Genomic DNA, 25,382 nt, shown 5'->3' with positions numbered 1-25,382 from the left:
CGCTGGTTTGGCAAGGGCGCACAAAGCAAGGCACATGCTGCGCGCTGCGAGTGATGATGGTACACAGATGGGCACAGCTGCGGAAGCGCAATCATCGTCAATCACTAGCAGCAGCAGCAGCAGCGGGAACACGGCCTGCTGAAACGAAAGGCCGACTCTGGCTCGTGCCTCATCCCATCCCGCTGCATGTGCCAATCGTCTCGCTCCTCCACCACCACCACCACCACCGTGGGCCCCTCCGTCTATCAGCTATCAAAGATCGACCCCTCCTCTGGCCCATCCACGATCGCCACTCTTACTTTCCGCCTCATCGCCCATCGCCCTCGTCGCCTGCACAATGTGCCCCCCCCCTCCCCCCCCAAGCCGTCCTGCCCAGTCGTCTCTGCCCTGGACGATCTCTGTGAGATTGTCCCGTCATCACAGTATGAAGCCTTTTCAAAGCCGGCTACGACACTAGTGCCTCTGCGCGCGCGTATGCCCACTGGCCCAACGCACCAGTCAGCTCGAGTGACTCTTTCGGCACCCGCGTCCCTCCCGGCAAAGAGTGGATTGCAAATGAAGCGAGTCGACCGCGCCGGCCCCCCCCTCGTCCCAGACCTGTCGGCCTCAGCTCACCGCCTGTTGGACTTTTTTTTTTTTCTTAAACCCTACGGTGATTTTTTTCTGGTTTCTGCCATCCAAAAAGGCTTCCCACACCTGCAGCTCGACAGCCCGTCTCCCATCCACTTCTTTTCCCGCTTTGGTTCGCTCGCTGTTCTTCCTCCCTCCCCAGTCTCCCTACTGGACCCTGCTGCTGCCCAATGGCGTCATGACACACGCGCTCAGGTACCCACGACGTAGTCGGGATATATGAATGTACATTGCTACCCAACGTGCCCGACATTGGTGAATCGAGAAGAAAAGAGAAAAAAAAAATAAGGTTCTATTCCATTCTCTTGTTTCTTTACTTGTTTCTTTTCCTCTCGGGCCGCATGAGGCCTACGCAAAGTCAATTGCTTGTATTTTATTTCGATCCTCCCTGTATCCCTTGTCGAAACGGCTACTTGTCCGCCTTCTCGCCCTCCCACAGCTCGCTTTGGTCCCCTTACTTTGTCTTCGCTTCCGCTCGAAGAGCACACGAATCTTCACGGGAAACCAATGGCTGAACAGGGACGGGCCATCCATCCATCCTGCGTGCGTTGTGCAAGCATCGCCACTGTACATCTCGCGTAGCCACGCGCGGGCAGCGCTGCCGAGGTGCTTGTCACGAGACTGGAGTCTCGTCGAATGGGAGAGGCAGCCTTGGGCGAGATTTGAGGCCCACCATTTCGTCTCCCCCTTTGGGATGCTGGCCTTTCCAGCATCAAAGGACTCAAAAGGCGGACCCCTCCTGCCCGCGTCATCGTCCTCACCGCCGACCGACGTTGACCAACGTGCTCCAATGACGGCGGGCCAGACATCCGTCCATGGCCAAAGCTGTTGGCCAATCATCCTTCAGTCGTACTGACCAAAACGCCTTGCCAGGACCGACAGACGGCGTCCTGCGTCTGCGTGTCGGCACTTCGACGCGCAGGAAAAGGCTCTCCAGCACAATCGCCAAGTAATGCCGGCGCGCAAAATACCATGCTCCCAAGCTTAGCTCAGGATTGGGTTCTCCACCTGTTCCCCCCTCTGTCACGGAGAAAGGTCCTCGGCGGCTGTCGTCTCTTGAGTCCTTTTGCGCGGGCTGGCTCGAAAGGTGAGGGGAAAGGGGGGGGGTTCCCGTCAGCGGGCCGGTCCGCGCGGAACGACACCCGCTTTTGCCTCTCCGTTTTGGCGTTCGCGACGGGCTGTGCGGAGTCTTTACCTTACTCTATGGCTCAAAAGACGCCAGGAGAGCATCCGCCAACCTCTGCTGCACCAACACTGCTACGCCTCCTGCTGCTGTCACCGCCGACACCACTGCATGCTGTCAACTGCACAGGACGACCGTAACGCCACCTTTCCGCGACGCGGGAAATCGACGATGGATCCACCGCCCCTTTGGCGTCCTGGATCGTTGGTCGTGTTTTGGAAAAGGTGGGGATGACGAGGGCTGCGATGGAGCTCTGCGCCCCAGGCCATCCACATCCGTCATCCAACGTGTTGGTCCGGTCATGACAGTGCTAATGCTGTTGCTGTTGCTGCTGCTGCTGCTGCTGATGATGATGATGATGCTACTCCTGCTGTTCCGGCTGTTCAGCCGCCACTTGTCGTCGTCTTTACCGCACGCCTCCACCCAAGCCGCCCCCCCATCTTCGCCTTGCCTTTAGCCGGCCAAGCAATGAATCCACCACCAGTGTCTTTCTCGTGTACCCCGTGGTTGCCGCCCTGCCCTTCCCCGCCCCGTTCAGGTATGGAACAGATGTCGTCCCGAGATCCAGGCCATCGTCTTTTGCCCGATTCGTCGCTTGGTGGTGAGACGTTGGGACGTGTGCGCCACGCAGAGCTGGTTACAAGTACATAGACCCCACAACACCCACTGCACCAAGGCCACGGCAACAGGAAGGGATGGAGTAAAAAAAAAAAGAGCAAAAAGTCAATTGTAGAAAGAGACCACGTCACTTTCCAGGGCGGAACTGTGATGCAGCCGCCCCTCTTGCGCGAGGTGAGTTGACACGTCGGTGACGTTGACGAGCACTGGCCGCGGACGTGTTCTGGCACCGACGTTTCAGGCCAGCACGACTGGTCCTCCCGACGTGCCGCCGTTGAACAACATTCCCGATTCCCCAAATCCCATCCTCCCTTGCGAAGTCAGCGACCTCATGTGCGTCACAGACACAAAGCAGCGTCCCCTTGTCCGTCGTCTACTTCGTCATCGTCGGAGCCAAAACGTCACTCCTCTTCCTTAGAAAAAAAAAAAAAAAAAAAAAAAAAAAAAAAAAAAAAAAAAAGCGCGGACCGCCGGGGAGACGGTTGGCCTGAGGAGGGACAGGCCGCCTTCTGACACCCGCCCGAAAACCTCAAATCAAAACGTGCCATATGGTGCGAGAGAGTAGCACACGTCATATATGCCTTCTTGCTTTGATGAAACCACCGCCTGCGCGTCTGTGCAAGAAAGGACAAAAGAAATGTGCTCCCCTACCGTCCCTTGTCTCGATGCCGCCGCCAGTCCCCGTAGCCAGCCAGTTCAGACTCACAAAACTTTCCCTTTCCTCTTTCTCTCATCTTCTATTTCCTTTCCACGCACTCCTTGCTTCCTTCGTCACCCTTCGTTTCCACGCTCGAGCGAATCCGAGCGCCCCAAGCCGTCTCATGGAAGCAGACACTGGTTCCCCCCTAAAAAAAAAAAGGGGGGGGGGGGGGGGGAAGGCCGCGAGCCGCGAGCCGCACCGGCCCGGTCGTCCTGATGGCGACTGAGAGCGAGAGAAATGATACGGAAAGAAAGATGCCTAGGAGCTGGGGGGGGGGGGGGGGGCAAGGTAGGAGGAAGGGCTGCTTTCAAACCTTCCCCATACCCTCCAGGGAGAGATGGCACCACCGAGATCTCCCGAGGTGGAATTAATAAAAAGAGAAGCGCCGCGGTTTTCTCTATCCCTCGTTCGCGCCTCTGGGGGGAAGAGGTGGCGGGTGCTCCCGAAGGAAAAAAAAAAGGGGGGGGGGGGGGGGATATCAGACGAGGCTCTCGTGTTATTTCGGGACGCGAGGCAATTCTTCGCGGATGAGGACGGAGGGGGTGGGGGCGAAGAGCCGCGGCGGGTAGAAGGAATGGTAATAGCAGTAGAAGTAGTAAAAGTGGAAGAGGGAGACGTAGAAGGGGGGGCAAAAGGGAAGAAAAAGGGCACGCATAGAGTCGAATCTCGTTTTGGCCAAAACTCAAGGTGGACACAAAAAGAGGGAACTTTTCTGCAGGTCTGGTCGCCGATGGCGATATATACGTCGCCGTCGTAATGTGTGGAGTATCTCAAAATGGTCATGTTCATCCTCTCCTTTCCCATGCGCCATTGTCTATGCGATCCCGCCCGCATTTCCCATGATTTCTTGGCATCTATAATCAACCCCTATCTCTTATCTCCCTCTATCGCTCTACTCACATCCTCTCCAGCGGTGTCAGGCCCAGCAACTTCATGCCGTTTTGCAGCACCTGCCTTGCGGCTACGTAAAGTGCCATGCGGGCCTTTTGCAGTTCCGGCTCACTTCCCACCACTTGCAGGTGATCGTAACTCGAGCTCACCGCATGGGTCATCTTGAACAGATACGTCAACACCGTCACAGGCTCGTGTGTCTTTACTGTCATTAGGAAAATATCTGGCCACTGCACCAGGGTTCGAGTCAGGTCGATAGCATGTCTCTCCTTAAGCAGGGACAGGTCCGCGGTGAGAAGCTCGGCCGATGGGATCCCCACTTTGCGGATGATGGAGGAGAGACGGGCATGTGCATACTGGAGATAAGGACCAGTGTCGCCCTCGAACGACGTCATTTGATCGCGATTGTATTCGTAGTTGTTAATGCTAGTCCTGATTAGCTACCCTTCAACGATGAAGCAGAGAGAACGAGGCCAAAAAAAAAAAATAACAGACTCACCGCTTTCCGGTCATGTCCTGCACCATGACGGCTGAGATACCCAACGTGTCGGCAGTTTTCACTGGATCCTCGACCTGCTTGTACTTGTCCTCATTCTTCTTCATGACCTCGTGCATATAGTCGCCCACGTCGTTGAGAATGTCGTTCAAAAATTTGACGGTGCCTTTGCGGGTGCTCATACCCAACACCATACCGAAGTTGATATGAACGCACTTGTCTGAGATCTCCTTCAGGCCCATAGCCTCCACGATCTTGAACAGCTGTTGCAGGTGCAAATCCTGCTGCATGGCGACGACGTAAATCATCTTGTCAAACTTGTACTTGTCGTACCTCTCCTTGATCGCTCCGATATCACGGGTGAGGTACAGACTGGTGCCGTCCTTTTTCTTGACCACCGCCTTGCCCAACTTCTTCGCTCCGAGTTTTGAGAAGTCAACGATGACAGAGCCGTCGGAGTCTTCAGAGATGTTCTTCTCCGCCATGATGCGAGCTGCTTCCTCCATAGACGACTCCTTCACGGTGGATTCGCCCGAGTAGTCGTCGAACTCGATGTTGAGGCGTTTATACGTAGCCATGTACCTTTCCACGCTAAGCGCCCTAAAACGCTTCCACAGTCCCAGCACCTCCTCATCGCCATCTTCCATCCGCTTGAAGTATTTCCGTGCTCGCTCGTCTACGCCTTCGCTCTGAAGTTTCTCTAGAGCCGCCATTTGTTCGGTGGCATCCGCGTTCTTGCTTTGAAGTTCGGCGATTTCTTTCTTCAATTCTTCCATCTTCTTCTTCTCCTCGCCTTGAATCTTGCTGATTTTCACGTACACATCGAACAGGTGACCGATGGGGTTCGCAACCAGCTCCTCCTCGCTTCCATATGTCACAAATCCAAGGGCAAGAATACCGTACTGCTTTCCCCAGTCACCAAGGTAGTTCATCCTGACGACGTCCCATCCTGCCGCTTGGTACAGATTTGAAATAAACCCGCCAATAATTGTACTCCGCAAATGGCCAAAGTGAAATTCCTTTGCAATGTTCGGCGACGAAAACTCCACGATGATCTTCTTTCGTCCCCTGGACGGGTCCGATGGATCGCGAAGACCAAGCTTCGTGTTGAAGCCAAAGGACGGGCCGTTCTTCAGTATCGAGGGCAGCACGATGTTCTGAAGCGGCTCGGGCTTGTAGACGAACTTGATGTAGGCTTTGTCGGTCGTTGGCGGTTCAACAAGAGGTGACGGAGGGAACTGAGGGACGGTCAGCGTTCATTTATCGCACAGCTCTGTATCAAGTAGGCATGCCTGGCCGGCCAACTCATTCGCCAATTCGTCGGGTTTCTTGCCCTTGATGCGAAGTGCGGGAACGGGCAAAACCAAGTCGCCCTTGTCTAACGTGTTCGTGTACTGCAGTGCCTGATATACAATCTTCTTGTCCACACCGGCGAGTGGTGCTAGGAGCTCCGTGATATGTGAGCGATAAATATCGACCGGATTCACTTCTGGGTATGTGTTTGGCTCCTTGGGAACCTCATTCAGGCCAATTTTCTTTAATGTCGCTGACAGTTCGTCGAGCGACTGCGTGTGAGACAGCTCTTTGTTGTCCATGATGGACGACAGCTGGTTTGTTCGGCGTGGTAAATTTCGACCTGAAGCTGGTGTGGTACCAGTAAGGCGGCGCAATTTAGTCTGAAAATTCTTAAAGCTCTGGTGAGTCAAAGGAGACCGAGCAACCTGAACCGGCAGGCGTGACGAAGCGAATGTATGCGCGAACCTTGCAGAGAATGTCGCGCGCATGCAAGAGAATCGATGTGGATCAATGGTCACGCGAAATTCCTTTGCCTTTGCTGTCGATTGCTGCCAGTTGACATGAGAAATGAATGCGGCCTCGGAGATGGATGGTGGCTTGCACGTGATCTGGCATGCCTCCTCAGCCTTACAACGTGCAATTACTCATTTTGCTTCCAGATCCATTCCGCTCTTGAATGACGCTTCTCACCTAACCCGTGCGCAGTCTGACTAGCCCTTCAATTGCGTTGTGGATCTCCTGAAGCCTGATATTTCGCTGATGATTCTACAGGTCGAGCAGCGACTTACGATAGAATTTTATACCTGCTACAGGCTTCGCCTGCGTCGCTACAACCTAACCTATGTATCGTTTTTTAATATTTTGGTTTTCTTCGAGTCGAATTATTACCTGCTAATCTCTCTAGCCATTCCTTGTTTTTGCGCGATAGTGTCCCGGTAAGTTCAGACAAAATGTGCCTAATGCTACCTTGAGCACGACAAATGTAGCGGAACACGGGACAAGGCGAGGGTTGTCACAGCATTGAGCCACCATTCGGCATTGGATCCACCTTTCCACATGAGCGCAACCAGTCACAGGAGTTTGGCAAGGCTTTGACTTGCATTTCAATTTCCTGTTTTTTGTACCAGCTGCGCAAGCGAGTGTTCATGCTTGACACCCGGAACTTTGCCAGCTTCTTCTCGTTCTTCCATCTAATCTAAGGATGAATAGTATTCAAAGTCTTAGTACGAGCAGATCAAATATTCGCTTTTCCTCTCATACGATGAACTGAAAATGTCGGACCAACGTGAGAGACAAACAAGGAGATAGGAATGTATAGACAGAGAAAGCAAAGCAGAACCTCGTCCAAATGCTTCAAGTTCGAAAGTTTGATTTCTGAAAGACTTGGATAAAAAAAAAATTGAATGCCGACTAGACAGATTCAACATTTGTTGGTAGACATGATGCCACTCCTGGCGGCCACTTGCGGTCTTCCATATGACTGTTGCTACGTTGTGCAGCGTAGGTGAGATGGATGTGAGATTGCGCCAGGTGACAATAGAAGTCACCGTCAAGCAGGTAAGCTAAAATCCGCTTTGGACAATCACCAGAGTGCTGATTAGAAATTTCGTCCAGCAGCACGTCACAATTCGAGCCGAACAAAAGGAGAATGGAGGTTACATGATGTACTTATGTCACTGCAATCAGCCAAGCTTGCTTAATCCAAAATAAACTCGTCTATGCTTTGTCCTCAATTTAGTGCTTGGGCTAGCAACGAGGAATCTACCTCAGGTATCACCTCTACGAGTCCATTAGATCTTATCAGGTTGATGAGGTCATAATCACTCGTGGCGTCTAATTTTGGTTCGCCCTCGTCGCTGAAGCAGTCCGTTCACATCGAACTTTCGTTCCCATCCCTTCAAATAGAACAGTCAACACCCTCATCTATACGGGAGGTTTGGTGTTCTATACAATTGAATCAAAGTCGCGACAGAATATAGCAAGGGGAAACTGGCGTAGCAAAGATGAAGCCTTCGTGAGCCCTTGTCTAGATGGAGAAAGAGGGTCTAGAGCACTTCAGAGCTTTGGAACCAAATTTGTATGGTCGCAATTAGAAATATCATTTTCAAAATTCTGCTTTTTCCCCTATCCATTTATTCCAATTTTGTTCCTTCCTTCCTTCCTTCTTTCTTTCTTTCCTCTTTCTTTTTTTTTTGGACGCGGCACTTGAAAGAAATGATTCCTTGGCCTTGAGTCGCTTGACTAACGACCGCAGCACGACAGGCCAGAGCTCGAGACGATTCCGATAAGTGATTCTTGAACGAATTCAAAAAGAAACCGGACGAGTAAGAAGTCCTGAATCTACGAGCATACAAGTCTCGAGGTTGTTTTCGCACGTCGCTTGAGAGTTCCCTAGTCAAGGATCTCACCTGCGGGAAGCGTAAGGTGGGGCTGAAGAAAGTTCTCTTGGAAGTTCGACGCGCTCTCATCTTACTCTAACCTCGGCGAAATACTGTTGCATCGCATATATGGTTATCAACCACATGACGTTCGTCAACATGACATCCGAAAAGGTGTGCGCACAAAACAACAACCATGACCGAGATACCAAACGATATCGTCTTGTTTGGTTATCCGAACTCACCGTACGCTAGGAAAATCGTCTGGTACCTTACTCTTCGCAAAATCGAGTATGCGTACTGCGTAGGTGTTCATTCGAGCACATGCAGTGCACTGATGGTGCTAAAGGTCACGTAGGAACAACCCAATCGTCTGCCCCGGCCTACTCTAGAGGCCCTGAATGTTTCGTACAGACGCATCCCTCTGCTCTCGATAGGCAAAGATGTATACTGCGACACGCGACTGATCCTGCGCAAGCTTGAATTACGATTCCCAGACGGTAGACTGGGCACTTCAGATCCCGATCATCGCGCCATCGAACGATTGCTGGAACGATATACTGGCGATGCCGGGATCGTCACGCGCGCAGCATCCTTAATCCCGCCGTCTGTATTCTCGGATCCAGCATTCGTCAAGGATAGAGAGGCATTTAGCGGCAGAAAAGGATTCTGGGACAAGGCCAGGCTCGAGGCAGCGAGGCCCGAATCGGTTGTGCATATACGAGATGCCTTTGAGCTCCTTGAGACGACACTGCTTGCAGATGGGCGAGATTGGGTTTTCAAAACCAATGAGCCCAGCCTAGGCGACATTGAAGGTAAGAGTTTTCATTGCTTGTTCTGTACTGTGGCTCATGAAAGCAGCGATATGGCCTTTCCACTGGCTAGCCGACCTGCCGGGCGCTCTGCCGCCAAACGTCATCTCGCCAGTGCAGTTTCCGAGAGTGTTCGCCTGGATACAACGTTTCCGGGATGCACTAAAGCAGGCCCAAAGGCTCAGTCCTAGACAGAAGAAGGTTACTGGAGACGATGTTGTCAAATACATGCAGCAGGCTCGTTTTGTCGAAAGCGTAGGAGAGATTGCAGCAAATGATCCACTTGGGCTGAAGCCTGGGGAAGTAGTGGAGGTGTGCCCAATTGAAACTGGTTTCACGCATCGAGATAAAGGAATGCTCTTGACACTGACGCCAAATGAAGTCGTGGTGGGCAAAAAAATGAACGTTGGCGGCGGCGAGATACGAATTCATTGCCCGCGATGGGGCTTTCGCATCACCAGAGCGCGTAATAATAAGTTGTAGCTTGTGGCAATACTCGAGCGCCGCCAATATAAGTGTAGATACTGCTCAACCATGTAAGATTTCTTTCACATCGGGACAAGAACGTCGCAAGGCATGATAAAAAGGCTAAACTGGAGGAGACAAAGATCTTCGCCTGGTTCCAGGACGCCCGCTCTTCCCCTGGGCGTCTCCCATTTAGCAGCTCGCTCTGAGGGCTGTGGCCCATTTAATCCGTCTCAGGTAGCCAAAACAGCGCCGGGATCAGAACACCCTAGTGCTATTGTCCGCCTCCATCTCGTGGGAACATAGAATCGATTGTCGTGCTGGGCCATTTGGGAAGAATCAGCGTCCTTGACGTTAATTTTTCTGATATAGTTGATCGTCGCGAGCGCACTGTTGGTTCTCGGCTGTGACAGAGTCTTGGGTTTTGCAGCATATTGTACTACTGGTCCATGGATTCATGTATGAGGATGGGCATGAATGCAGCGCCGCTGCACTACGGGTTTCGCGGTACTTAGCGGCGGGAAGTTGGTCGCTCAAACGCCCAGACTGCCTCTGTAGGAGAGAGGAACTGCACGTGGCGCCTGCGCATTTTCGTGGTGCTTTGATCAACGAAAGACGAGCCAGAACAGGCGGGCATTAGACAGTGAAGTAGGCGGCACCATCCTGGGCCTCCGGGCATTGGCAGAAAAGCGCCGCCGTCTTGCACGATCATGAGCTATACCGGCGAGGCCCCCAGCGCGGTTTGGTGGAACCCTGGCATCCATGAAGGGACAGCGGACCAGACAAACAACGTGTGCGCGGTCCAGCGACAGCCAATGTGGAGGCTGAGAAGCAGCGACGGCGGGAAAAGCGGACTTGAGCGCGGTTGCAGCCAGCCCCGTCAACAATGCCCAACTCCGGCTGCTCAGTCCGTCGGCAGCCGACAGCCTGGCCCGGGAGGACGACGACAGCCATCCACCGCTGAGCAGCCGGATGGCGGCGGCGGTACCGATCGATGCCTGCCGTCCCCGCCACAGGTCCAGAGAAGCGACCAGGCGGTAGGCGACGACGTGGCCACAAAGGACGACCGTCGACACTGTCGCAGCAGCGATGCAGCCGGGCTTTTTGTCCCTGTGGAGGCCGATTTTCTTCCACGCCGTGTGCGCTGGCGCCTCACACGCCGTTCCAAGCATGCGGATGGCCTTGGGGTTGCGCAGCATTGGGCCGGAACAGTGGAGCCTGATTGATGCCCAAGTTGACCTGTATGTGCGTTTCCGCCTGGGAGACGCCACATGCGGCCGCTGCCCAGCCTCTGTTCAGGTGAGCGGTCATGGTGGGGCGACGCGAGTGGTTTTTCACCTCGACCGCAGCGACTCGCTCCCTCCTTCTTCCTCTTCATCATCATTCGACGGCCACGACGCCTGGCGGACTTTTATATACGTGCCGTGTCTAGCAAGCAGGGCGACGCCTCTCCTGCGCTCACACCTCTCCTCTCGTCACAACGTCGTTTACGAGCCTTCACCTCTAGCGGCGGGTCACTTGCCGGTCGAGGCCAAACGTGCATAACCGTAAGTGCGTCAATCCAATCCCGGCGCTGGCTGTCTCGCGCCTTCAGCTTACCAACACGCTCCTCTGTTGCCAGACTTGCTTCTAGAGCCTCATACCCCCCCGCTCGTCGGGTCTGAGTTGTCGTGTCGCGTCACTGAGCACAGCACATGACAAGTCGACGCCTGTTCGAGATAGATATCCTTGCCCCACACTGCTCATCGCAGCCAGACGACTTACAGCGCCTTTTTCCTGCTTTTCTCTTTGCATCTCTTCTGCTTCCCTACCTCCATCTCCCCCACCCTTGCCGGCCCTCGTGGAGGCTTCCGTTCCGTCCCGTCCTGCGCCTGCTGCACTCAACTCTGACTTCCCTTTCCATCTGCTGTTATCTTTTTGGAATCCCTCATAACGTGGACCTAGTCGCTTTCCCGGTTGATCACCTGCCTGGACTTGGCCACCTGGACACAACCGAGGAAGTTTCACTACATAGCAATCCAGGCCTGGAACCTTCCTACCTTTGACCGGCGGATTCTTCTTACGTCGTCATTTCTTTTGGCGCCCGCCTTCAGAGCAACCATGGCAAACTATCAGTACCAACAGCCGCATAATTATAGCTACGAAGAATATGAGCGCGCCACCGATCCAGGTAGAGCTGCGCCTCCAAGTGGTCCAAACTTTCGCTGGTGGATTCCGGAAGACGGAATTCGTCGCGATGTGATACAGGCGGACATACAGCGCTATCTTGGTCCAGATGCCATGGTAAAACCTGGCGAGGGCCGCGATGAGAACAGAGTACGGATCTATGATTTGACACCGCGAAATGGCTGCTGACGCTTCTCAAGGGCCGAAGAGGCTATTGGATCGCTGCATACAGAACATTTACTCCAGTCAGTTAATAATCCACAATAGAGTCAAGATGATCCAGGCTCATAGATGTGTTGTAGGAAATGATCAGGGACCTGAAGGCAGATTCCGCCAATTTTGAGCGATCAGGCGAGAGAGGTACCCCAAAACCGGATAGATTTGGTTCTCGATCTACCCATAGTCCTGACTTTTGTGTAGGCGCATACCAAGATTCCACAATTCACCGATCAAGGCAATATTGGGGCCCCACATCTAATTCAGGATCCCAGCCAGAACAGATCGAACGTCCTCAGCCACGAATTTCTGAGCCCAGGACACATGCACAAGGCAGTTCGGCCGCTTACCAAACAAGTGCAGCTCTATCCAGCGGCTACTATGCACAACAAGCCAGCTATCCTGCCACTCCAGCACCTGGGACCAGTTCGCAATATACACTTGAACGACCGCCCGTGACTGGTGGAGAAGCTTATCAATACGCAGCTCCCTCGGACAGTATATTTGGCCAGCCGAGTAATATGCCACGTCAAGCGGAACCCAGGATGTATTCTGCGACCTCGGAGCCGTATTCCAACGCTCCTTCCAATCCCCAGGGTTACGGTCCTGCTAGGTATTTTGGTTTGAAACGCCCGGAGTATTTGGGTTTCTACTAAGCCCAATCAATAGGTCGCAGCAAACATACGCGCCTTCAAAGGCTGCGCCGCCAGGCTATTACCTTGCCTCAGATGGCAACTGTAAGTGACCGGAGCATATTCTAATTTGATTTCACTGACCTTCTAATTTAGACTACCCCATTTCGTCCCGGCCAGCGTAGACACAAGCTGTATACTAACCACCGTCGCGTTTCCGTGTCTATAAATTTTCCTGCAACTGGATCCGGCCTGGAATCTCTTTTTTATTTGCTGTCAGAACCTTTTCATATTTCTTCAAGTTATATGCTGGAGATTGCCAAACGTGGTCACCACCGTTGGACATTCATGAACCCACGCAGAAAGCCAAGGTCTATCAACCCGTCAACGTTGTGGCCTTGACAGCATACTTTCCGTTGAGAATGGGCCACTCATGCCTTTTACATGAACCAAATTTTTAACCTACCAGGCCGATCACTTGATCTACATGATTGACGTGCATTCTTGAACTCCACCTCGAGCCATTCGGCTGGAACCCATTCGCGTTATGAGCACCACGAATATGAACGATGGACCCATGCCTTATCAATGTCTTTTAAACCAATGTCACTGTGGTAGAATCTGGATTCTGATACATTGCATCTTGGCGTTTGATGACTGGAAGGAGCGGCGTCTCCACAGGATGTACTGAGCCGATTTTATTTCTCCTTGTTTACTCATCACTATGTACATATTCACCTGGATGATTCTCTTAGCATTACCTGCTCGCCGAATGGATGTTGACTTCTGCTGGAAACGAGGATCTTCTGCATTCATAGCTTAGCGGGGGGGCCGAAATTGGGACAAACTGAAACATCCCCGTTGTTGGTTGGATTGCCAACTTTTCAATTTTTTTTTTCTCATCTGAACAAGTTCTTTCGATGTCTGAGGGAGTCGTGGGGCCCTGTTGACCACGGTTCTCTGCGATTAGGACTAAGCTCACCTTTTTGATGCTCTACCTGCTCCTTGCCGGAAAGTCGAATGATTCTGAATTTGACAGTAGATTTCCTTCATAACAGTTCTTGTGGTTGGAATTTTGAAATTCGTCCTTAGTCTTACCTGATAGCCACGTACCTGCTTCTAACCACCCCGATCATATGCATAGTAATTCTGTTGATTGAATGTCCTTGATTGACTTGAAATCAACCCCCCGTATTTGTTTCCGAAGGGCGAAGAAGTTAAAAAGCTTTGCTGTCATTTAGTCAGGTCAATATGCCTTTGCTTCAGGCTGCGCTTGAAACATAGCCACATAAACCATACTACTGCATCGTACCGACAGTTATGTGAGACTCATTGCTTGAAAATGATGAACTTCAGAACTAGAAAATTGTCCTGCTAGTCGATTCTGATAGACACGAGTTCGGCGTCTCCGAAGAGGTTTCACGAAAAGTCGACGAGCAAGCCTCCCACGTGCGAAGCTCGTGTTGGATCGAAAATGCTACATCCCGCTTTACGTTTCAGTTGAGGAACTTCTTATGGAAGAGTTTCTGCTATATGCCAAAACGTTAAAAGGCCTAATAGACCTCGCAAGCTGCGCAAGACATCAACTTAGTCGCTTGCTCTGCCGCAAGTTCTTTCACAACTGGACGAATGATGCTTTCCACCGTCGTACTTTGTGGTCGATGAGACTCTGCACATGTTGAACTAGCTGATAGATATCACGAGAATCTTCTTGAGGAGCACCGAATTCTCTCCAGCTTTTAACTGAGCAAAGCTGCACAAAATCTGTTCTCTAATGTACATGGTAAACGGAAGGGCTACATCCTTCTGGGTATCTGGGAATTGTAACCTGTGAGAGAAGAGTCTCTCACGCTAGTCTGTTAGTCATGTCGCGGACATTTTACAAAGTGCTCCGATGTGATCTCAAGCGAGTCTATAGATGCCCCAAGCGAATGGTGTCGGATCCCATACAGAGGAAAAAAATAACGTTGCGCGATCATCCTTATATGGGGAGAAAGAAAGATTGTCATATGGCGAGTATCCCGGTGCGATCACAAAGCAATCGACATCAAACAACAAATGATCTCGTGCGTCGACAAGTCACGTGTTCTCCTCGTGGAGAAGATGTTCGACGTTTGAAGTTTCGTCCTTCGGAGCATAAACCGAAGTAGACATGGTTGTCACCTCGATAGAGCCGATATGGCGTCATGTAAAGGTTTCAATCTTCACACCCCACATGCTACGTCAAACGGTGTGTGGTACCACCTCGTTTCTGTGCAGACAGTTGAATGCAGGGTTTTGCTGCAAGCCTGGTCGGAGAAATGCCGTCAATTACGTCTGAGCAGCAACCTCGAAAACCCACTCTGGCGGGTGGATGGAAGGTTCCGGAGCGAGATCGACGAGAGAGGTCCAGCAGACTGCAGAGAGGCTGAAGTCGCTGGATAGCCAGCATGTCTTATGTCCAGAACCTGCATTTCTGCGAAACCAGGGTAGACGTCATGCCGGATCTGCTACACCAAAAATACGCATCTCAGCACTGGGCCTGTGTGCAGCCATGGTCCCCCAACGCAGGGCGCCAATGACTTTGAGAGGACGTGAAGGGACAGCCATTTCTGTGCTCTTGTGCAGGCGCGCGATCTGCGGGTGGGCGACAATAGCAATACACACTGCAGGATGTCGAGCTGTCCAGCTTACATTGATGGACTTTTGCTGAAGCAAGAGACGTACGTCCGAACCGTTTGCTTCCAAGCCGTCTCGGTCTTCCAACGCGGATTGGCCGAATCCCGCGCTGAACGTGAATGCCAAAACGTGACAAGTACAGGCAGCTGTTGGTGCCGTCGATGCGTTCGTTCAGAACAGCAGGCCCGACGCGGCCCAGTTCGAGCCAACCTTGAGCCGCTTTGCGTCCTGGAAAGATCCTCCCTAAGAGACGGCAAAACACGTAAGTGGCAGCGTTCGAAGCCCCGTCGATTGAAGTTAGATTCGCATGTGTCAGGGTAATGGCATTTTGGAGAGGGGGGTTTTGCAGGACCATGCCTCTTAGTGAGGCAGACGGCGCGTTGCGGGACGTGGGAAATTTTTTTTTTTTTTTTTGGATTTTCTTGGATCCCAGTTTCGAGGTCCAATGATGCAGACGCTGTCAATCTGGTTAGCTTCACGGGCCAGAAACAATGCGGAAATGTGTGCTTCGTCCCGTTCGTCCAGACGGTCGTCCACGGGTGGTTGTTGCAACGCGGGTCGACGCTGTGATTGGAGACATTGCGACCCGTCGGCGCAAGCGCCACCTACGCTGCTCTGCATGACGCTAGACGCTGTCAAAACCCCCTCTCGTTCAGAGCGTCGATTCGCACTCCAAACCTCGATCGATTCCAACCTTTGGAGCTGGCCCACTCCAAAGCTGGAGTAAACCCCGAACCAGTTTTTCTGCACTTTGCACTAGACGTCTCTCGGCCGTTGGACGAGGAGATTTGGGGATGTGGGCAATGTGACAATGTCGACGTTTGCCACCCCTGGGCCCGAGGCATGCGATTGTGTCCGATCGTGGTCGGAAATGTCACACGTGTGGAGAAGGGAAATTTGCCAGATTGCGATTCTCTTTGAAAGCGAGAAATGAAAAGCGAGAAAAAAAAAGGTTACTTGTGTGTGATCTTCGATTGCAGACAAACTATCGCATTTTCATCAACGGCGGGGTATCTCCTATGTATTCCGTCCTCCCAAAACGCTTGCTCGTAGAAATTCTCTCTTACAGCGTCAACTGTGTTATTTTACAAAAGCGCTCGCTCCCAATGTTTGTGCTGGCAATATGCAGTTGTCCGGCCCCGTCAAATTTGTGGGGGCTGTCTAGCGACCAAAGGAGAAACAAAAAAAAAGAGATAGAAGAACAAGCCCCCTAACGCCAACGCTGAAATTGCTGATGGAACAAATCATCTCGCTGTGTGTATTCGTGACAGATGCAGTCGTTAAGAATGGTGCAGTGCGTAAACAAGAGTCGTCATGTCGGCGTTCACGAGCCTTGAGAATGCGTTTGGAGCGAGGCAAGCGATGCGAACGCTCCGCTCATGGCCGAGTAGCTTGACGAGGTTGATGAAGTGGAGGAGGCGCTGCTCGATCGTCCGGCAGACAGGTTCAGTGTGATGCAGTCTGAGCAGCGGTCGTTTCGTGTGTTTGTTCGGCCTCTGCAGCCTCGCTCGTAATTGACGCAGGAGAACATTGTGACTGAGGGTGAGCTTTTCGAGCGGTGACGCTGGGCTGTGCGTGTGTGCTCGCTGTTCGGAGGAGGTGTCAATCGCTTGTTTGCGCTGTGAGACGTCGAGGTGGTTTTTGTGTGTCGATGTGTAGATGTGTTGGCGCAGGTGCTTTGTTGTGTGTGGGTAGCGAGCAGCAGGGCGCTGTTTCGCAGGCAACAACGGATATATACGCAGCCCGGGATCAGGCGGTCATGCTGGTGAGGTATGATGTATTCCTAGAGGAAAAACCAATACTTCCGGGCCTTGCAGGACGGCTTAGCAGCCAAATGGCCATGACGACGCGATTGCGCTTATGCAAATGCGGAAGACGACGTCGTTTCAGGGTTTCTGTGCACAGAACCAAGTTGCGGCAGCCCAGGATCAACCAAAGCGTCAGCCTGCAGCGAAGAGCCGACGTTAGTCTTGGGCTCTTAGTCTTTGCTGGAACAGGGCATTAGGAGCAAAAACGGACCGTATGATTGGACTCGAGACCGGGGTCGAAAGGAGTCTGACTGGACAGCAACGGCATTACGAGCCATGCAAGCCAAGTACCATCAGGGGCGCAACCCCGAAGTGAGACGTAACAGTGCTGGGCCGCGGGCGGCTTTTTTGATGGCTCAGATCTCCATGTGTGCTATCGAAGGCCGGGTCCAAGCCCGTCGAGCCCGTCGAGCCCGTCGAAGCCGTCGAGCACGATGACGGATGGTTTCTCTGCCCCGAGGCCCCTAAACCGCCTGGGCTGGACGCGTCAGCTGATTGTGCAGTATTACAGTGCAGCACCGTACAACGTTGGGAAGCATGGCGCTCCTATCTTGATCCGCCGCCTTGTCCACCTTAGATCCGAGATATGAAAGTCGGGCGTCCTGCTCCTTTGAACAGATCGAGCTTACACCATCCTGCCCTCCCCTTCGCAATCCCATCCGGACTTTCCCACACCGCCCAAGAGACCTCCACGGTGCTCCAGCTCGACGTGTCTGGCCGGTCCAGTCGCGCACCTGAGCATGCCAACCGTCGCCTTCCTTTTGGCCTATGCAGCCATTCTCGGACAGGTTCTGATCGGCACCCGTCTGCATAATCGTGTATCAGCAGCTGCTGGGCCCTGGACCTGGCGTCCTCACTCTTCGCACGGACCCCCCGACTTTTTGCGTATCAATTTACCGCAGCAACGTCTCTTCGCCTGAACCAAAAAAAGATTGCGCCAGCTGCGGTGTATTTCTGCTTTGCGGACGATCAATAATATTTGCTTTGTCATTTTTGCATCTCGGTTATCCATCGTCCTGCTCAATCTCTCTGGCGGCATCTCAAGCTCTCTCGGAACATGCCGGATCTGGATTTGCTCAAGCCAAACACAATCGTTTTGCTTCTCGAATTTTCTCCGCCGTAGATGGTCGCTCCTGAGTTGCAACCTTTTTAAGCGTCACTGCGTCTCAGATTTAGGATTTTATCCCATGCTCAGATGGCCTCAACCGTTGCCCAGCTGGTTTGGCTTTCCGGAGGCTGACATGGTCATCTCTGAGGCTGCATCATATAGCACTCAGGATCACGGACCTCTAACACTCGAAAAATATGAGTTCCACGAGCAAAGTCACGCGGATGTGTCCAGGTTCTGCTGCTTTGAGCTCAATGTCGCCATAGAGTTGGGGTCGTAATTTTCATGTTAATGTGTGCACGCGTCTTCTCATTACCGCTTGGTGTCTATGTTCCAACTACAAATACCCTCGCACAGTCCACCCCTTGGCAAATTGGGTTTAACCACTCTCAATTCAACGACAGTATCGGGTTAAGGGACCGCCACCATCGAACCCATCCTCTTGGCTCGATAAGGGGGTATCGTGACATTACTTCATGCAGGCGTGACAGCACCCTGACTACGCTGATAAAGAGGCCCATCCAAGAGACAGCAACATACATTCATGATCATGGCAGGTTGATCTTGGCCGGTAAGTGCCAGCAGTCATTCTATATTCCAACAAGTTCGTAAGTACGTAGTGCAGTCCCATTCTGTTGTATTGAAACCGTCCCCTCTTCCATGACAGAGGTGCCGCACACGAACCCAAAGTAGGAACTAAACTTCTCCGATCCGATTTAGAAACACAACGACTTCTCATGCTCCCTTCCACAGCTGGTTGTACGTTCCGGTACATAGCTTTTGCCCTGCACGATCGACGAAATCGCTAGTTCAGTAGTCATCGTGCCTGGCTCACCAGTCCCGCGAAATGTTCATCTCCAGGGCAGTTATTAAACGACAAAAATCCTAGCGAGTACGAATTTTGCAATTCTTTCAATCCCATCAGGTTCAAAAACTCGGTATCATCCATATCTACCTCGTCTAGCCAGGAAGATGGAAGATATGGTAGTCCCTTCGGCGAGTCGCGGCGAGGGCCGTTTTGTCGCGGTCTTTTGCTTGGACTGAAAGGCCCCGCGCCTTCCGGAAGTGCTCGCTTGCTTGTTCCATTCATATCCGATAGGCTGGGGTCAATCACATTGGTTTCTGCATGGTTGAACAAAGTGCCATTCTCTCTTGGACGATTAAAGTCTTTGATGAAAGCTTCGACAACAGAAGACATCAAAACAGCAGGCTGATACGATCTTGCCATCTCTGAGAGCGCAAGCTTTAAACATTCGAGGTTTGCGAGCAGATCTTTTCGCTCTATTGCGTTGGATTGGATCACAAGTTCAGCCATCAATGCGGTAGCTGCAGTCCCAGCGTGTTGAAGACCAGTGACGAAGCACTGTGCAAGATCGAAGCGCTGCCGGTACCGACTCATAATGGCTGCAACCTTTTTCGCATTATCTGCACATACTGTTCGTGAAAGGATTGTGAAGTGGTTCATGCGTTCTGGTTCAGAGTCGGCACCGTAAGGTCCATCTCCGTTGATGCGTTGACCATAGTTTACGAACGGCCGGTGCAGCAATATTAGAGCTGTGTGATATTGCGAGTGCAGCAGGTATAGAGGAGCCGGGCCGTTCTCTATGTTTTCCTCAGTCCACTTCAGCTCGTCAGGAAGCCCGGCTAACCAGCTTGTTAACTCTTTGTCGACCGCGGCGATCTTGAAATATGCGTCTGTAGTTTTCCAAGGTTGTTTTACTTCCAAATCACAAAGCGGACCTACAAGCTCCATCAATCGCAGAAGCGACTCGTAGACTTTGGTCTCCCATCGTTTTGCGCACGGGCGAGGTTGTCGACTCGCTATCAAGCGACTAAAGTCCTTGGACATACAAGACGGCGCGATATCCGATGTCTTGAAATAGCTTGGACGACCCATGTAGATGGAATAATAGGTATCGTTGATCAAACAAGCCCATAAGACCATGTGTCTGATCTCCAATTCACGTTCTGTAAGCTGAAGCTCCTCCGGATCAACGTGAAGGCCGACATCAAAAACGAGTCGGAAGGACATTCCGGCCAACATCCACCCCGTAGCATCATTCCCAATCATGCATTCCAAATCAGCCAGCAGAAACAGTGCTTGAATTGAAGGTATACCTCCTGGCTTTTCCAGCTCCAGGTGGATCATGCTTTTGGCTTTGGCATGCATCACCGAAATACAGCAAGGTGGTTTTCCGCTTGCGACGAGCCGCACAATATCTTCTCGACTCTTATCTGCATAACGGTGCCCGATGGCAAGCATGGCGAAATGCAACAAAATCGAATAAAACTGGGTGCCGCCGCTAGCAAGGTCCTCTTCAAATGCGTCTTTGTGCACAAGGTGAAAGTGCGAGTTGTGCATCCTCCAATACAAGTCCATGAGGTAGTCATGTGTTTCCAGCGACAAGTCACGAATCAGCAGTGCGATTGGCCAATGCGATTCACGCCTTTCTAACGACCTACTTAGATTCACGCCAGAGAGTAGATTCATGTTGGTTGTAGGTCCGAAGAAGCGCAGTCGGCCTGATGCAAGATCAAATCTCACCGGTGCCGGTACAAGTTTTCGAACCCAAGACTTGCCGTGAGAAGTGTCCGAGGGAGGCTCGCTATTGCTTGCCTGTTGAGAGAGCGCTGGAAGCTCCGCAGCGGGTGCAGGCTGCGTTTGGTACGGCGATGATTCCTCACCATCCGCAACCGATGAAGGCGGCCTGTATCGAGCGTTCGGCTCATCAGCCTCTCCGTTTTGGACCTGGGCTTCACCTAGTTTAGGATCCATGGGAAGAGCTCCTTGCTGCTTCAAGAGATTCTCAAGTTGTTCAATTCGCTGACACAGTCCGTCTGCGAAAGCTTTCGATGAGCCTCGACTGTATCATACGCTTAGACCATGTAAAACGCGGACTTGTTCACATCGCTAACCTCTTGCGACCGTCCTTATGGTCAAAATGGCATTCGTGATTATTAGCCTGTGGCAGATCAGTTGACTGAACAAAGAATCAACGCCTTGGTTCTGGCTTACCTTGCATTGCGTGCAAATCCTCTCTCCAGGCTCGAGGGAGCACTATGGTGCGTCAGGTCAGCACACCTCCGACGAAAGTTTGCAAAAAAGCGTGTCGACCCATACTCTTATTCTACTTCTCCTACATCGTGTGCACGCGGCACTAGCGCGATTGCGCTGTCGAGCGGAAGATTCATTCATCGCATCTTGAATTTCCACATCGTGACGGCAAACGGGGCTCAGGAAGACATATAAGCGAGGAAAGTCAGCACACCTGAGAAACGCGACAGGAAAATATGCACCGAGGGAAGAAATGGCCTAGGCGTTCTTTCTCCAGACCTGCTGGACAAGGCCGCACATCTGGGGCGCGGGGACGCTCCACTCTATCGGTTGCGCTAGCTTGGTGCGGCCCTCGTGATTTGCTTTTGGAAAAGACCGTGGGGCTGATCTAGGGAATATGATTCCCGAGACGAACACCACAGCTGATGATACTAGCAAGGGGTCGGAAATAATTTTCCTTAAGAACATCTTTTTTTTGGGGGGAAAAAGTGGCAAATACCGCCGAAGATTTGATTTCAGCTATGATTACATGCTTTTCAAATACGACCTCTGTGCAAGAATTTGTTAGGGATGTCCACCCATTTGCACCGCAGATACTCGCAGACGTTCTTCCCTAACGTGTCGTACGTAGATGTGCTGTTGAAACCTCGATCGAGATGGTCCCGAAGAAGGAAGTGGACTTAAAATAATGTGTTAGTTCATGACTCGACGAGCAGTGCAGTCCATTCTCTGGTAGCGAGGGGGAGCCGAAGAGGGAGGGGGGGGGGGGGGGGGGGAGGATAAGATGTCTCACCACTTCGAATTCCCGGTATCTCGAACCGTTCTATCACTCCTCCCTTGTACTCTTCGTCCAGCAGGTACTTTATTTTGTCAATGGTTAAAATGGAGCGCAGCCAATCCCATTCATCGTCGTGCCTCACCCAGAAGCCGACGTTCGCGTCAGAAGCCTTATCGCCACTACGTCCTCCAACGATCCAGCCCAGGGGGCCTCGCGTCGTCGGCCCGTATTGCTTCAAATCAACTGGATCTTTTGTCTCGTAACTTGGTTGATCACGTGGATATACTTTCATGTTTGTGGGCGGCAAAATGTCAATGGTCTTGTCATTCTCCCATGGAAGAATCACGCGGTGCTGGACCTCTTTCTGATCCAAAAGTGACACATAATACTCGTAATAGATCTTTCCTTCTGACTGGCGCTGGTCATTGCCTATATGCCGTTAGCATGTGGCATTGGACGACGGAAAAAAGAAAGTAGACGCTACGAACCAAGTGTCCATCCGGGGCAGCCTTGTAAGCCATTGTCCATGCACCAGCGATTGAAGCCGGGCACGTCTAAAGTGGCCTTGGAAACCAAGTTCTTGTTTTTCGTTTGAACAAACACGCGAAGGTCGACTGTGGCTACATCCTGGTTACGTGGATTGTCCGGGCAGTAGCCGTTAAGGCTGAACTTAAAACAGCTCAGTTCCTTGGCCGCCTCTCCGGCTGAATACCGAATCTGTCGCTCGATCCACTCCGCTTTGGCTTCCAAGTCAAGGCCGCAAATGTAAATGTGGAACTCCGCCTGGTAACCTCCTACAGCCGTCATGCCAACCTTTGTCGTTGTGGGTGGAGGGAGACCTTTGACTCCTTCGACTCGAACGCGATCTTTGCCTATCTCTAAATCGATTATCGGCATATGGATACCATTAAGACTTCAAACTTAGACATACCAGTCATCTTAATCCCCTCAAGGCAAGCGGTGACATCAGATCCATAGTACAGTGGCCCCTGAATCTCATAGAGCAACTGAGACGAAACTGTGCCTACGCTCACTTCGCCACCTGTGTTGGGCTCCTTCGTAATGACACATGTGCCATCATACTCCAACTCGGCGATCGGAAATCCCAGGTTCTCGCAGCCGTCCATCAATCTCTTGAAGCCGCTGAAGTAACCTCCGCAAACATACGCTGCGCACTCAATAAGATGACCGCAGATCAGCGAGCCAGCGATTTGGTCAAAGTCTGTTTGTCTATCCCAGCCGTGCCAGTACATTCCGACGCCGACCGCTGGTGCTGCGTCCGCAACACGTCCGCAAACGACAATATCGGCCCCCGCACGAAGAGCTTCGGCGATCCCGGCGCCACCGAGGTAACATTGTGCGTAAATGGGAGTGTATCCCCAGTCTTTGAGAGGCTTCCCGGTCATGAGACTGGTGAACTCTTCGCCCTGTTTAATCAGGCGGTTGACCACATCAGTCACCTCGTCACCCTCGACATAAGCCACCTTCAAATTCAGTCCTTGTCTGTTGACTTCATCCTGAACTCTGGAAGCTAGGAGCTGAGTGTCCGAAGCACCAGCATTCACGGCCACTTTGATGCCCTTCTTCGCGATGTCCGGAAGTGCAGGTCCAAGGTTGTCCATGAAGGTTGGGTCAAACAGTCCAACTGGCTCCTCCATGAGCTTGCCTTCGGCGCGCAGTCTTTCGTTGTCGACTTTCTGGGCACCATGCAGCGTCATTGTACATTCCGACAGCCAGTCGCCGACGATGAAGTCAATGTCCAGCTTGCACAACGAGCTGATCGCTCGCTGTCGGTCGCTAAAGCCCCCAGAAGCGCCGGCAATACGCACCGCTCGTTTGTGACTGCCGTTTACGCTCTCATTGGCATGTCCGTTGCTGAGCCCGTTGGTAGCCATGTTGTGCAGCAAGTAAGATGGCCGAATGCAGAAGACTGATGGTGCGGCTCTGAACGCGACAGATACAGAATCATCCTAAGCTTAAATACTACCTTAGACCTCCGTGAATCTTCACCATTGCCGCGGATGCGGAGCGCGTGTCACTGCAGAGATGCTCTCCGGAAATTCATTTTGCGGTCCATCCATTCTCTCTAGAGAGTTTTCACGTGTGCCTCGAATTCAGAACCCTGGGCCAGTGATGTTGCTTGAGATAGGCATGGCGCATATGGAGGTGGCGGGGTTGGCCTTTGCGAGCTGGGGAGCTCTTTTTCCGAGTCGGGTTGCTTCCGACCTTACGCGGGCGATGCTCTCTGCAACTCCGCTTTCTCCACAGTTTATGTCTTCGGGCCCACTATGTAGCCCTTGAACAAGGCTTCCATCAGAAATATCTAGCTACATGAAGTACGTCTCATTGGACATGTTATTACCACTAGGACCCGTTTCGGAACTCTTATTCGGCTGGACGGCCAGCGTGGTATCCGTCCAATTGTTCCTATGACCTCCGTAGTTGAGTATATGTATTTCGACAGAGGACTATGTGCAGTTTTGTCGTTGAAACAGCGATATTTAACTCGTTACACACGCCTTACTTGTTCAGTTCCATTGTTTGCGGTAACAATACTTCGCACTTTTGCATCTTTTCCAGCATGTCCGGTCTCAAGGGGAAAGTAGTAGTCCTTACCGGTGCAGCAAGCGGCATGGGTCTCGAAACCGCGAAGCTTTTGGCATCGAAGGGCGTGAAGCTGTCAATGGCAGATGTACAAGAGGGCCCGCTGAAGGAGCTCCAAGCCGAACTTGAGAAATCCGGTGCCGAAGTGATGGCCACTGTCGTCAACGTCACAGATCGCAAATCGGTGGAGGAGTGGATCAAAGCAACGGTTGACAAGTTTGGAAAACTAGATGGTGCAGCCAACCTTGCTGGTGTCATTGGCAAGCAAAACAACGTAGCAGCATTGCAAGATATCGATGATGACGACTGGGATTTCGTGCTTGGAGTGAACACGAAAGGACTCCTGAATTGCTTGCGAGCCCAGATTCCATACTTCAACGACGGTGGCTCCATCGTGAATGCTGCAAGTGTAGCTGGCTTAATCGGCTTTAAGAATAATGGATCCTACGTCGCGTCAAAGCATGCCGTCGTTGGTCTGACAAGGACGGCTGCGAAAGAGCTAGGGGACAGACAAATCAGGTGTAACTGCTTCTGTCCGTAAGTCATAAGTAGATTCCGGTCGCCTTGACAACGAAGACTAAAGCTGAACAGAGGTCCGATCGATACGCCCATGTTCCGTCAGTCTGCTGCAATCAGGGGCAGTAAACTGAATCTGGATCACATTGCTCTCAAGCGGGCAGCACACCCGTCGGAAGCTGCAAATTTGGTGGAGTGGTTGCTGTCGCCAGGCTCGTCGTTCATCACGGGAACAGCCCAGACCATTGGTTAGTTGAACGTCGTGAATATACGGTATGATGCTGACGGATTCCAGATGGAGGATGGTTGTGTTGATTGGGCTCACACTTGGTGTTGAGATCGCGAAGGTTACATGTTCTCCAATGAATGAAC

The 25,382-nt window shown here is 52.0% G+C and overlaps 5 protein-coding genes across 8 annotated transcripts; 3 read left to right on the top strand and 2 right to left on the bottom strand.

Annotated features, from left to right (window-relative positions):
• Positions 1-3,614: 3,614 nt before the first annotated feature.
• PV09_04410 (arginine-tRNA ligase) lies at positions 3,615-6,360 on the bottom strand. The gene is made up of 3 exons (XM_016357751.1): positions 5,811-6,360; positions 4,522-5,756; positions 3,615-4,448 (listed from the first exon to the last, which is right to left on the bottom strand). The coding sequence occupies exons 1-3, from the start codon at positions 6,300-6,302 to the stop codon at positions 4,028-4,030; spliced, it is 2,148 nt and encodes a 715-aa protein (XP_016214543.1). The 5' UTR covers positions 6,303-6,360; the 3' UTR covers positions 3,615-4,027.
• Positions 6,361-8,163: 1,803 nt separating this feature from the next.
• On the top strand, positions 8,164-9,561 carry PV09_04409 (uncharacterized protein). Its single transcript, XM_016357750.1, has 3 exons — positions 8,164-8,496; positions 8,551-9,007; positions 9,054-9,561. Exons 1-3 carry the CDS (start codon positions 8,389-8,391, stop codon positions 9,485-9,487), a joined length of 999 nt encoding a protein of 332 aa, XP_016214542.1. The 5' UTR covers positions 8,164-8,388; the 3' UTR covers positions 9,488-9,561.
• A 1,282-nt stretch (positions 9,562-10,843) lies between these two features.
• On the top strand, positions 10,844-13,514 carry PV09_04408. Of its 4 annotated transcripts, none has more exons than XM_016357749.1 (7): positions 10,844-11,016; positions 11,414-11,785; positions 11,836-11,880; positions 11,938-11,995; positions 12,056-12,464; positions 12,521-12,588; positions 12,640-13,514. In XM_016357749.1, the coding sequence occupies exons 2-7, from the start codon at positions 11,570-11,572 to the stop codon at positions 12,666-12,668; spliced, it is 825 nt and encodes a 274-aa protein (XP_016214541.1). In that variant the 5' UTR covers positions 10,844-11,016; positions 11,414-11,569; the 3' UTR covers positions 12,669-13,514. The 4 variants fall into 4 exon arrangements, with proteins under 4 accessions (XP_016214541.1, XP_016214540.1, XP_016214538.1 ...); XM_016357748.1 differs by having other exon boundaries at positions 11,091-11,785; XM_016357746.1 differs by having other exon boundaries at positions 11,091-11,785; positions 11,938-12,464.
• A 3,808-nt stretch (positions 13,515-17,322) lies between these two features.
• PV09_04407 (uncharacterized protein) lies at positions 17,323-23,785 on the bottom strand (the record flags this gene model as incomplete). The annotated part of the gene is made up of 8 exons (XM_016357745.1): positions 17,323-17,427; positions 17,474-17,755; positions 18,893-20,921; positions 20,974-21,020; positions 21,074-21,115; positions 21,943-22,319; positions 22,379-22,768; positions 22,822-23,785. 8 exons carry the CDS (start codon positions 23,783-23,785, stop codon positions 17,323-17,325), a joined length of 4,236 nt encoding a protein of 1,411 aa, XP_016214537.1.
• A 686-nt stretch (positions 23,786-24,471) lies between these two features.
• On the top strand, positions 24,472-25,325 carry PV09_04406 (uncharacterized protein; the record flags this gene model as incomplete). Its single annotated transcript, XM_016357744.1, has 3 exons — positions 24,472-25,031; positions 25,086-25,258; positions 25,306-25,325. The coding sequence occupies 3 exons, from the start codon at positions 24,472-24,474 to the stop codon at positions 25,323-25,325; spliced, it is 753 nt and encodes a 250-aa protein (XP_016214536.1).
• Between the last annotated feature and the right edge of the window lie 57 nt (positions 25,326-25,382).

This window comes from Verruconis gallopava (assembly GCF_000836295.1).
Source record: "Verruconis gallopava strain CBS 43764 unplaced genomic scaffold supercont1.12, whole genome shotgun sequence".
Classification (NCBI taxonomy): Eukaryota; Fungi; Ascomycota; class Dothideomycetes; order Venturiales; family Sympoventuriaceae; genus Verruconis; species Verruconis gallopava.
The sequence above is the reverse complement of the archived record's forward strand: the minus strand, read 5'-3'. Positions and strand labels throughout refer to the sequence as shown.

Coding starts and splice junctions, on each gene's coding strand:
- PV09_04410 (XM_016357751.1), bottom strand. CDS start 6,302: ATGCGCGCGACATTCTCTGCAAGGTTCGCGCATACATTCGCTTCGTCA. Junction 5,757..5,810: donor CGAATGAGTTGGCCGGCCAG/GCATGCCTACTT, acceptor ACCGTCCCTCAG/TTCCCTCCGTCACCTCTTGT. Junction 4,449..4,521: donor CAGGACATGACCGGAAAGCG/GTGAGTCTGTTA, acceptor AATCAGGACTAG/CATTAACAACTACGAATACA.
- PV09_04409 (XM_016357750.1), top strand. CDS start 8,389: ATGACCGAGATACCAAACGATATCGTCTTGTTTGGTTATCCGAACTCA. Junction 8,497..8,550: donor AAATCGAGTATGCGTACTGC/GTAGGTGTTCAT, acceptor AAGGTCACGTAG/GAACAACCCAATCGTCTGCC. Junction 9,008..9,053: donor CAGCCTAGGCGACATTGAAG/GTAAGAGTTTTC, acceptor TCATGAAAGCAG/CGATATGGCCTTTCCACTGG.
- PV09_04408 (XM_016357746.1), top strand. CDS start 11,570: ATGGCAAACTATCAGTACCAACAGCCGCATAATTATAGCTACGAAGAA. Junction 11,786..11,835: donor AGGGCCGCGATGAGAACAGA/GTACGGATCTAT, acceptor ACGCTTCTCAAG/GGCCGAAGAGGCTATTGGAT. Junction 12,589..12,639: donor CCTTGCCTCAGATGGCAACT/GTAAGTGACCGG, acceptor CTTCTAATTTAG/ACTACCCCATTTCGTCCCGG.